Source organism: Ursus maritimus, unplaced genomic scaffold (assembly GCF_017311325.1).
Source record: "Ursus maritimus isolate PB19 unplaced genomic scaffold, ASM1731132v1 scaffold_33, whole genome shotgun sequence".
Classification (NCBI taxonomy): Eukaryota; Metazoa; Chordata; class Mammalia; order Carnivora; family Ursidae; genus Ursus; species Ursus maritimus.
This window is the reverse complement of record NW_024425897.1, coordinates 14,286,558-14,298,418: the sequence shown is the minus strand read 5'-3', so window position 1 is coordinate 14,298,418 and position 11,861 is coordinate 14,286,558. Positions and strand designations below refer to the sequence as shown.

Sequence of the window (11,861 nt, the reverse complement as noted above, 5' to 3'; positions counted from 1 at the left end):
TGCACTGAGTTCTCCAGGGGCAAATAATGAAACTAAGTGTTACAATTTATTCCATCCTCATGATTACAGACATTATAGGGCAGGGTGGGTACACAAGGCAAATAAAACAAACTTCTCCCATTTAACTAGATGCAGCATTTTGGCAGTTTCATGATACAAGTTGGCTTAATTAATTGACTTGGGCTCAAAGCTGGCAACAGCAAATCTTTGCAATTTAGGATCTTCCTCCATTGTTACTCCAAAGATCTTCATTCCTAAACTACACTGTGAGCTCGGAAATGGTGTGTACTGCAACATTCTTCAAGGTTTCACATCTTACTCAGAAATCTGACACCTCTTCTTAAGGCAGGGCACTCTTAAAGCTGTCTTCTTGGCTAACCCAGTCCACCAGCAATCTTAGAAGTTACTATAATAAAAATAAAACCGTACTCCCAAGCATTGATTAAAACCGTTGTGCTGCGATCCCTTTTCAGAGCCTTAGCTCCCTGAGAGAAGAGAGAGATCCTAACCAATTGTTTCCATGAATAATAACCCTAGTACAATGTACCTAATGTCCTTTGCAGCAAAACTCAAGAGGTCAGGCAATCCTGATCATCCTGACAAGGTTATCAGTATTTACATACAAAGGATATTTAAAGCTGATCCCAGACCAAGTATTGCCACCATAAGCCCAAGAAATCATTCAGTTTAAGCACACGGAGGTCCTGCAAGATGCCAGAGCAAGTGAGAAATCATCTCAAAGCAGAGTGATGGTTCATCATCTTTTACAAGTGAGAGGAAAATCAAGGAGGAACGAAAACTCCCTCCTAAGCTCCTCATCAAAACGATGGCTATTTTCACAGCCTTAACTGACGAAATCCAGTGTCCTCAATTTCCTGATTGAAGAGTCTATTTTCAAGGTGGCTGTCAAGGTCAAGAAGAGCTTTCAGGCTTTTCTTTGCCATGGCCCATGAATTCCAGTCCTTCAATGGGAATCTCCTTCTCCTTTATTGCTTTCTGATGGGGAAGAAAACATATGACACAGGTCTATATGAAGCCTGAGGGCCAAACTTTGTATATATGATGGTACAAAAGTAATTCAAATTGGACCAAGAGACCACCCAACCATGATTGAAGACCTGTACTTTTTTTTTAACCTGAGTACCATTACAGAGACATTAACTGTAGACCAGAGAGAGACTGGAAAGAAGTTGTAGGGAATCGTCAATGTTTCAGACGTGGAATATAAACAGTATCTCCACTCTGTTATGAAAGACACAAAATTCAAATCTGAGTTCCAGGACTTAGTGGCTATTTGACCTTGAGCAAGCTTCACTTTCCTATCTATAAATGGATAAAGATAGCAACTTGGAATTACTCTGTTAAGTTAACTAATTGGGAGTGTTGTGCCCAGTGCGGTTCTTAGAATCCGAAGCAGTTTTACATTCATTGAACTGGAATGAAAGATATAACAGGCCAAAGAAGGAATTTTAACAACAACAACAAAACGAGACCCTCATATCTAACAGGCCTGAGAGCCTAACACCCCTCTTCGCCTCCCAACAATAGTGAAATAGTGCACCACCGCAAAAATCAAGGAAACGATTCTGGTGAGCTTGAACTAATCACTTCCTATTTGGGGAAGTTTCATGTATAAAGTACGAACAACTATGGCCACTTCGCGAATTTAGGAATAGCACCAAATGAACCAAAGGATGTTCATGTGCTCCGTAAAATGTAAAGCACTGTAAAAATTTTTAGCTTTGTCATTCAGAGAGATACGGGGCGGATTGGTGGTGATGGTGGGGAGAGAGCTCCTGCCACTGTCCTCACTGAGGCTTTTCTTCACCCTCCCCATCCGAACCTGCGCGAAATACTACGCGTGTGGCCGGGCACACCGCAGAGAGAACCAGGGGCCGGGGGGTAGAGACGAAAGGGCCCTGGCCACCTAAGGGCTCACCTGAACACACTGCTGATAGCGCTTGAAGAGGTCGGTGCACGGGTCTCCGGAGCCGTCCCCCTTGAGGAACTTCTCGGCAAACCAGCGATTGAAGCACTGGTCGTACTCGCGTTTCATGTCGGTGCAGGCCTCCCCTACGCTATTCATGGCGGCGGCGGCAGTAGCGGCGCGCTCTGATGTCGTCACTTTTAAGTGCGTCGCTCGGCTTTACGTGAGGACTGACTACGGCGGCTGAAGAGAGAAATGTGGGCCCGGGTGGTGAGGCTGGGCTTTTGGTCCTGGGGGAGCTGGCGCCGGGGCTTCACCTCCAAGGCGGATCCTCAGGTAAAGGCCGGGGGCGTCTAAGCGGGTGGTGAAGCAGGTCAGGAGGTGGAGCAGGCCCCACCCGTGACCCGCATTCTCCGCCTCATCCCCTCAGGGTAGTGGCCGGGTCACGGCCGAGGTGATCGAACACCTGGAGCGTCTAGCACTTGTGGACTTCGGCAGCCAAGAGGCCGTGGCACGGTTGGAGAAAGCCATCGCCTTTGCCGACCGGCTCCGCGCCGTGGACACGGACGGGGTGGAGCCCATGGAATCTGTACTGGAAGACAGGTAAACACTCGCGGCTGCGCACCCCGAAGCCTTGCCTGTGGCGCCTTTGCAGCCATTTGAGGTGGTGATTAGTGTGTCCTTTCACAAAAGGGAAAAGAGCTTTGGCGAGACGCAGGAACTTGCCCACGGTCATCCCGCGGGTAAGTGGTTTCATGCTTTCTTTTGTTCGTTATGGATCCCATCACTCCCGTTTAAAGACCTCGAGGCCTCCCAGTGTAGCTGGGAACCGTGTCCGAACTGCACATCATCACCTTTGAGGCCCTACTTCACAGAGCCCCTGCCTACCACTCGGGCGTACTGCTCCTTTTACTCCAGCTCCATTAGCTTCCTTACTGTTTCTCCAACATGCCAGATTTGTTTTTGTCTAGGATCTTTGGATTTGCTGTTCCCCTTTTCTTAGACAGCCCGTTTCCTTGGCAGGTCTTAGTTCATCTCCTCGGTAAGGCCTCTCCTCTAAATATCCTCTCCCTTAACAGTCACCGACTCCTGATCCTGTTGGATTTTCTTCTTTTTCATGATTATCTTACTTGTGTTGATTTGTCTCTTGTTAATAGAATGTAAGCTCATGTTTGACTTGCTTGATTCCTGTTTCAAAATATGGCCTGTACATATCTTCTGAACTAGTGGTTCCCTGTGGAAACATCTGTAAAGGTGCATCAAGATCTATGCATGAGTGTTCAGGGTATCCAAACCTGTTCATAATACAAAACAAAAACTCCTAACAAGGGGCGCCTGGCTGGCCCAGTCCATAGAGCATGCTGTGATCACCAGGTCATGAGTTCAAGCCCCAGTTGGGGGTAGAGTTAACCTAAATCAATTTAAAAATTTTTTTGAACCCCAAGAAACAAACAAACAAACAAACAAACGGAAACAGTCTAAGTGTCTTTCATGGCTAAATACATCATCATACAATAGAATATTTGACAGTTGTTTAAAAATAATGAAACAACTATGCTGATATGAAAAGATATGTTTAATAAAAAAGGCAAAGTTCAGAACATTGTGAATGGGATTATCAATACTTTAATGTGTCATCTATTTGACATATTCTGGTATCTGCATTAAGTTTTGTTTTGCTCCCTCAGAGCATGCAAGAAACTGTAACGACAATTAGTTTTAAAGAAAGTGGAAATGCAGAGGGAAGTTCTAACTTTTCATCTTATACTGAGGGCCAAAACACAAATGCCTAAAAGAGCAGAGTAATAACACGAAGTGACGTAGTGTAGTGCAATAGGGAGGAGCAAGTCTTTGACAAAGAAGTTGGTGAATATTATACTAAAAGGGTGCAGCCTCTCCCCACTTGTCAATTCTTGCCAAATCTTAATATGTTTTAAAGAAAATGCTCTTTTCTGAAAAGCAGACTTGTTTGCTGGTTGGGACTACAGTTTCTTGGGAAGGATGGGTATGTAGTTCATAAAGACAGAGGCAGTCTACAACTCTGTCCTACGCTTTTCTTGGTGGGATTTTTTAAAAAAGATTTATTTATTTTAGAGAGAGTGCGGAGCGGCATGTGGGGGAAGGATCAGAGAGAGAGGGAGACAAGCAGACTCCTCGCTGAGCAAGGAGTCTGATTCTCTGCTTGATCCCAGGACCCCAAGATCATGACCTGAGCCAAAACCGAGTCAGACACTCAACCAAGCCACCCAGGTGCCCCCTTGGGGTGCCTGGGTGGCTCCATCGGTTAGGTGTCCAACTCTTGACTTCGGCTCAGTCTTGATCTTGGGGTCGTGAGTTTGAGCCCCACATTGGGCTCCACGCCCAGCGTGGAGCCTACTTAAAAAAAAAAAACCAAGCCCTAATACAGTTGAGAGCAAAAAAGATTAGCTGCCATTAGCACCAATAGGGAGAACCAGGCCTATCTGTAACCATAACCTCTGTGTAAAGTGCTTGCCAGCCTCCCATTCTCACCTCCAGTCTTTGATTCCTTCACATCCTTTCTCTATTTTGTAATCTGATGCTCAGATCTACGGAAGTCTGTTTGTCCAAAATTACCTAGCACTTCAAAATAGAAATCTGAGGTCATTCTCCTACCCAGGCTCTTCAGGTGTCTCTCCAGTGTTCTTTAGGATAAAGACAAAAGCTCTACCATAGCCTACAAATCGTCATTTAACCTAGCCCCTGCCCATCTCTAAGATAGGGCTGTAACTTTCAATTCCTCAAGCTCTGCATTCTATTTGCTTCTTAGAATCCCCTACTACATCCCACCCACTACTCTTTTTTGCCCACTTTAATTTCCTTTCTTCAGATTTCAACTGCCTCTTCCTCAGATTCTTCTCTATCAAGTCAGGCTCTCTTTCAGGACCTGTAGCTCTTTCATGGTAGTCAATAGAGCTGTAATTTTACGTGTGTTTATACATCTGAGTAATTTTTATTTATGTATTATTTTCCTAAGTAATTTGTACACCCAGTGTAGGGCTTGGATTCATGACCCTGAGATCAAAAGTTAGATGCTCTACTGACTGAGCAGCCAGGCATCCCATATTTGAGTAATATAGGATTCTCTGCCCCTCTCTTACTGCTCATCCATGTTCCAGGGAGCATATCTGTTATTACTCATCATATTCTCAGTATCTAGCACCTAGCACTCAGTAAATGTTTGTTGAACGTTCTTTAAAGATTTTATTTATTTGAGAGAGAGAAGGGGCCAGAGCAAGAGTCTCAAGCAGACTTTGCACTGAGCATAGAGCCCAAAGGGGGGGCACGCGATCTCACGACCCTGAGATTATGACCTGAGCCGGAACCAGAAGTCAGACACTTAGCCAACAGTGCCACCCAAGCACCCCACTGTATCTTCTTTATTAATATCTTTGGGAAAGGAGGGAATAGAAGCACAAAGAGGAGACAGAATTTCCCAGATCATGTAGAGGGAAACTATAAAGAAATGCAACTATTACTCAGGGAAGAGTTGGTGAAAAAGATGAAGAGGGATTTGGATCTGGTAGCTGGAGTAGTGACTTCATATTCAGTGATCTGCAGTCTTGCCATAAACTTGGAAACCAGTTTGGGTTAATTATTCCATTTTAGAGATGTAGCACTTTAGGACTTTGTTTTTTTGACATATTGCCTCACTTATGTTTGAAATGGAACCCGGTTAAGACAAGTGTTAAACTGTTTTAGGCCACACTAGATGTAAAAGCACTGACTGGCTATTAGAAATCTCTTGACACACATATGACATAATACCCTATCCTTTGGATTTAGCTAAAAAGCATTTAGTGCCCTTATGTGCAAGGCGCTAAGATTTTATATGCATTGTCTCAATTATCACATACAATCCTGGAAGGTAAATACTAGTATCTCCTTTATAGATAAAGAAATTGATGGGGCGCCTGGGTGGCACAGCGGTTAAGCATCTGCCTTCGGCTCAGGGCGTGATCCCTGCGTTATGGGATCGAGCCCCACGTCAGGCTCCTCCGCTATGAGGCTGCTTCTTCCTCTCCCACTCCCCTTGTGTTCCCTCTCTCGCTGGCTGTCTCTATCTCTGTCAAATAAATAAATAAAATCTTTAAAAAAAAAAAAAAGAAATTGAGACACAGAAAGCTTATGTAATATGCCCCAGAGTTTCACAGGTGTAGTAAGAGAATCTGTAACTTGAAATTCAGAGCCTCAGCTCTCAAATACTGTTCTAGATGTGCCATCTAAAAGTCAACCCCTAGAACCTTTATTTTCTCCTATCTCCGGAGACTGACTCAGATGATGACATCTCTGACTGTAGCCAAATACTGTAGTGCTTAGGATGTTCCTCAGAATCTTATTTGAACCAAAAATTCTTAGCCAAATTGATTAACTGTCATTCCAGTCATCATCAAACTAGAAATTAATTAGGAAGGAGGGAAAAGGCTTATAGATGGAAATAGAATGGCGGCCAGAGAAATGACTCCTGGCAGCCTGACACCACCAGCAGAGTGGTCCTGTCTGGTCAGTCCAAGGACCAATAAAGGCATTTCTTCTCCAGTGCAGCCATAGTGCTTTCTATTAAATTGCTTTTTATTAGCATTTCCCACAGTTATTGGTTAAAGTGCTTTGTCTGTGAGCCTTTCTCAACCAGGAGTTCATTTGAACCCATAAAGATTCGAGTGGTTTTTTTTTCAGTGCTTCCCAGGGTAGTATATAATTAATATTAGCCCATAGTTGATGTATTATCCCATAGTTTTATTAGTCCATAGTTGATTATCAAAATGGGTGTCCTATGTTATTGGGGCTAAATTCTCTTGTAGCACCGAGAAAGAGAAGGTGAGATAGACGTTTAGTCATTCAGTAATTGACTGGCACCTGGTCCTGTTTGGAATTTTATGCATGATTCTGAGGTCAAGAAAAGTTTCGCAACTTGCCAAGTGAACCACTGATGTGCCACCCTCACAGAGGCCCTGAGTTCAGTAGCCTATGATTATGAAAATAGGAAGGTGCGGGTTTTTTCTGGAAACAGCTCCATCATAAACAGTAATTAGGTGAAAATGTGTGGTATTTAAAGGAGTGAATTTTTTCTGGAAACATTACTTACATAGGAAACCTGATTATAAAATGAGTGAATCAATCAATTGCTGTTACATCTGTGAGGAAGCAGTAGCTTTTAACCACCTATTGGTGGTAGTAGAGTCTCACTTCATTAAACTCTCCAAGTGCCCAGGAACGATTGGCCACCTCTGGTATGTAGGGGCTAGACAGGTAATGTGTGATTATAGCAGGTTAAGTGCGGAGGTATACTCTGCATGAGGAGTGGAGACGGAGGTGTGCCCAGGTGCACTAACTCTTTCTGAAAGGAGCAGGTGCTATTCAGCACCCACCTGTAACTGCAGTGAGAATGCAGGCTCCGAATGATCAGATCTTCTTTAACATTTAATCTTCCCAGCAGTTCTATGAAGCATTCCACAAATAAGGAAACAGGTACATGGGAGAGGATAAGTTACCTCCACACATGCCATGTGTGGCACTAAGATTTGAATTCATCTGTGACTCAGGAGCCCAAGCTCTTAGCCATGTTATTTATACCACCCAACAGAAATACAAACTCCAGAAGGTCCAATGGTCACCTTTACAGAGGATTTTTATTTTATTCTCCAAGTTTTCATAAGCCCCCATATGGTTCAAAAGCAAACAAACAAGTGCAACCTTCACTTTTTTGGCAAGAAAGTTAAGGTCTGGAAAGATCCATATTTGTCCAAGGCCACAGAGTTAAGAGTGCCAGATCCTGGAGTAGACTGCAGCTCTCTACAGTCTGTACCGTGAGTGCTTATTGTGTCTAGCCCTAGGGTAGGTGCCACAAAAGAAACAGAGCAAGTCTTTTCCTAAAAGAATCTTATCATGACAACTTCACCCTTTGCAGCCTTTGCCTGGATGTTCATGTCACGTCCTTGCCCTTTGTCCCATTAGGTTTAGCCCTCAGTCTATGTCTGGCTCAAAGCAGAAAGGGCTTGGCCACTCCCTTATCAGTGATTGAGCAGACTGCTTACTTTTCAGCCCAAGTATGTGGAAGCAGGCTCAGACATCCTGCCATGCACTTTTAAACCTTGAAACAGCAGTGAAGCCCCACTGATATGTTCAACTCCTGTTTGGTTTCACTAGTTTGCCATCTGGACACTTTAATTAAGCCACTAGGCCCAGAGAACAGTGGAATATTCTTCAGCTATGCAAGGGCAGGCACCTTCATGTCCATGAAGGTGGCTGCAGTGTAAAAACAGCTCATCTTAGGGGTACAAGAATTGTGCTAATTCCAGTCCTGTCATTTGGGACCTAATATCTAAGTCACTTATAACCACTCTTGAGCAAGTTTCTTCATCTGCCTGGAAGTCCATTTCCCATCCCACCAATCCAGCGGTTTCTTGCCCATCCCTTAACAGTGACATCACCTATTCCAAGTACCTCACCCAGGCTGGTGTAGGTGCCCCTTTCTACTCCCTTGGGAAGCTTTGCTTACCTATTAGACTTAAACACATTATATTATAATTGCCTTACCTGTCTCCACCAAAAGTAAGTTACGGATAGTAATCATGAAGAAATATTTATTGAACATATCAATCCTGAGGAGTAATTACCACTTACCTCACTGAATGGTTGAGAATCTATAAACTGTAGATTGTTACTTGGTCGAGTGCCTCCATCTTTGAGTAGTGACCGTAACTCAAGAATATGCTGCTCCGTTTTTGCCCATTCTTGACCCTCTCCACCCATGCCATAGAAGCCTGTTCTCTGAGAAGGTAACCTTGAGCTTCTGGTTTTTAGATGTCTATACTTGAGATCTGACAGTGTGGTAGAAGGCAACTGTGCTGAAGAACTACTACAAAATGCCCATCGAGTTGTGGAGGAGTATTTTGTGGCCCCTCCAGGTATGTGTTCCCCAAAGTGGCTTAACAGATTGTCCCTCGGTGAACTAAGAATATAGCAGGAGGTGTGAGGTCCAAATTTGCTACATGAAAGTACTTTAAGTGGAGAGTGGGAATTGGTGAAGGTGGTCAAAAGGTACAAACATCAACATACAACAGAATGACTATCGTTAACAATACTATATTCTGTATTTGAAAGCTGCTAAGAGAGTAGATCTTAAAAGTTCTCATCACAAGGAAAAAATTATAACTATGTGAGATGATGGACATTAACTAATCTTGTTCTGATAATTATTTTGATATATATATACACACACATATATATAAAATCATTTTGTACAGCTTAAATTTAGACAATGGCATATGTCAGTTGTATCTCAATAAAAGTGGAATGAAAAACCCCATATATATTAACGGTGGGAAAAAAAAAAAAAGTACAGATGGTGGCAGTAGAGTGGAGGGGTCACATTCACCTCTAGGGGCCAGTATGTAATAGGAATGAGCAAAATCGGGCTGGGTCAGGGAGGTGTGTATATGGTGTCAGATCTGGAGGCAAGTTCTGCCTAAAGGGGCAGCTAGCACTCACTGCTTCTCATTTGGTGCCAGGCAGTAATGTGAGCCCATTTTCCCTGAGAACCCGGACATCTGGCATTTTCATGTGTGTGTGGTATTTCCCAAATTTAAAGTATGGGAACTAATTCAAAGATTTTTTTAAAAATAAAATACCATGTAAATAAAACATACCTGCAAGCCAGATGCATCCTGTGAGCCATCAGTTTGCAACCTTGGGTGTTGAGATTTGCATCTTTTACTGTAACTATTTTAAATGAAAACTTAAAAATAACTCTGGGCTAATACTAAAATCCAGAATCTTGGGTGGATTGAACTTTTAATCTCCTCTGCAGATAGACGGGTCTTCCGAACTGCTGCACCCTTCTGGATATTTGGGAATGGAACTAGCTTGAGCACTCAGGTAGATGGTTTTCCAAGTGCCAGCTTCAGGTTCAGGAGATCATCTCAGAGAACCATGCTAACTAGCCTCAGAGACAAACATCAGTCACCCAGCTCAGGGGTTATCTCTTTGACCAAGACCAGCCAATTCAAGGAAAGCTTTGCTTGAAGCAAGAATGGGAAAGAAAGCTTAGAAAATTGTGGACTCAACTCTAAATCATGCCTTTAATTCACTAAACCACCTCAAATTAACTGTGGAGGGAAAAAAAGATTTTATAATCTTTCTCAGATAGTTGTCACTATTTTAGCAGACATATCCATTGATCACATATGCTATTTCTCAAAAAGAACTCAGCGTCAGAGTTTGCTTCTTGGGACGAAGTAAGTTCACAATCATTAGTCTTTCCTTCCACTCCTGTATGTATTTAACTGGCTAAACTGTCTCTGCTCCTTACTGAAAAGTGTGCATTTATTAGGCTTCACTTACAACTGTTATTCCTTCAGACACTCAGAAAAACAGGGTAGTAACTACACTTATTTGCATTGCTTATTTTTCATGACAAACCAGGTGATAAATTAGCTCAGTAGAACCAGTTGGGAAGCAGACTCAGCTATAACATTCTTTTTTGTTACTGTTTTCAAACAGGTAATATCTCTTTGCCAAAGCAGGATGAACAAGAGCCTTTTTCACACAACTGAGTAGCTATTCTGGGAAGGGGTACCCTGTGAACATGTGGAAGCACAAAGATAGTATTTTGTTACTGTGAACACTAATGTTCCCACTTTCTTCAGTCACCTGAAAAAAATGATGGTTAAGTATTTTTTGATAATTAACTCTGAAGACAGAACTGGGAAATAATCTAGCCAAAACAAGGCAATGGGTTCCTGCTACTACCAGAAGTAAGAGGTACTGTTACTTTCCAAGGAATGGATCAAGTATTTATTCACAGACTGTTCAGTATGTAAGATGTTATCCTCCTTTTATCTCCTCCAGAAAGACTGTCTACCAAACTGCACTTAAGTGAATTTTTCTATTGATGTAACTATTAGACAATGCATTTGATCACTATGTGACAACCTGTGTTGTACTTTTTAGTTGCTGTTTTTCTATCAATGCAAGAAACCCTGTATCTTTACCACACGAACTCAGATTTGTTCTTGGGTACCCACTTTGTTCCCAGCAGAAGGCTAGCGTTCTCCTAAGGTCTGAGAAGTATTCCAAGTAGACTCTACAGCTTGCGAACTCCTAACCTACATCGTCTACTATCCCATAAAGTAATTACATGCAAAAGGCATGCTAGCCACAGCTACAGTTTTTCTGAAAAGAACCTGTGACAAAAATAGCCCTGGGACAGCCAACAGGGCTGTACTGTACACTAAAAATTTGCCAAGAGGGTAGATCTTATATTAAGTGTTCTTACCACAAATCTTAAAGGAGTAGGGAAGAAACTTTGGTAGGTGATGGATATGTTTAAAGCCTTGATGGTGGGGATGCTTTCATGGATATACACTTAACCCCAAACTCACAGAAATGCATGTGTTAAATAAGTACAACTTTTTACATGTCAATCATACTTCAATAAAGTGGCTTTATAAAAAAAGCCCCACGCCTGGAACAAAGTAATTTCCCCACCCCCACCATGATTACTGAATTGAGTAGAATCCAAGATGGTGTTTTTTGGTTTGTTTTGTGTTTTAAAAAAGCTCAGATACCAGGATAAATGAAACAGATTTAGGGGTAAAAGTGATAGAACCAAATTTAAAGAGATTTCTTCCCCCGTCCAAATGGCCACAGTTCGTTTTAAGAATTTTCTAATGATCTTTATGCTGCTGCCAACCTTAAAAAGTTGTTTTATTCTTTCCATCCCTTTGCCCTATCTTAAATGCTCCCTTCTTCTTTAACGCGGATTCATTTATAAGCTTGGCCTGGAATTACAAGATAATCCTGAAGCAACTCTTGGGACTGAAATTCTCAAACCACCAACATAGCAACTATCTTTGTCCCCAAATAAAGTTATCCACTTCTGCTCCTTACCAATTGGGTACAAGCTGTTGCTACA

General features: G+C 42.5%; 2 protein-coding genes across 2 annotated transcripts; one reads left to right on the top strand and one right to left on the bottom strand.

The window, feature by feature from the left end:
- Positions 1–27: 27 nt before the first annotated feature.
- TRIAP1 (TP53 regulated inhibitor of apoptosis 1) lies at positions 28–2,120 on the bottom strand. Its single transcript, XM_008707676.2, has 2 exons — positions 1,940–2,120; positions 28–996 (listed from the first exon to the last, which is right to left on the bottom strand). The coding sequence occupies exons 1-2, from the start codon at positions 2,084–2,086 to the stop codon at positions 913–915; spliced, it is 231 nt and encodes a 76-aa protein (XP_008705898.1). The 5' UTR covers positions 2,087–2,120; the 3' UTR covers positions 28–912.
- A 3-nt stretch (positions 2,121–2,123) lies between these two features.
- Positions 2,124–11,835, top strand: GATC (glutamyl-tRNA amidotransferase subunit C). The gene is made up of 4 exons (XM_008707674.2): positions 2,124–2,263; positions 2,358–2,530; positions 8,750–8,853; positions 10,448–11,835. Exons 1-4 carry the CDS (start codon positions 2,183–2,185, stop codon positions 10,498–10,500), a joined length of 411 nt encoding a protein of 136 aa, XP_008705896.1. The 5' UTR covers positions 2,124–2,182; the 3' UTR covers positions 10,501–11,835.
- The last annotated feature ends 26 nt before the right edge of the window (positions 11,836–11,861 follow it).

Bases quoted from the DNA above. Each gene is read 5' to 3' on its own strand.
- TRIAP1 (XM_008707676.2), bottom strand. From the start codon at position 2,086: ATGAATAGCGTAGGGGAGGCCTGCACCGACATGAAACGCGAGTACGAC. The intron at 997-1,939 runs GTGAGCCCTTAG...CTTCCCCATCAG, and splicing joins GCTATCAGCAGTGTGTTCAG to AAAGCAATAAAGGAGAAGGA.
- GATC (XM_008707674.2), top strand. From the start codon at position 2,183: ATGTGGGCCCGGGTGGTGAGGCTGGGCTTTTGGTCCTGGGGGAGCTGG. The intron at 2,531-8,749 runs GTAAACACTCGC...TCTGGTTTTTAG, and splicing joins GAATCTGTACTGGAAGACAG to ATGTCTATACTTGAGATCTG. The intron at 8,854-10,447 runs GTATGTGTTCCC...GTTTTCAAACAG, and splicing joins GTATTTTGTGGCCCCTCCAG to GTAATATCTCTTTGCCAAAG.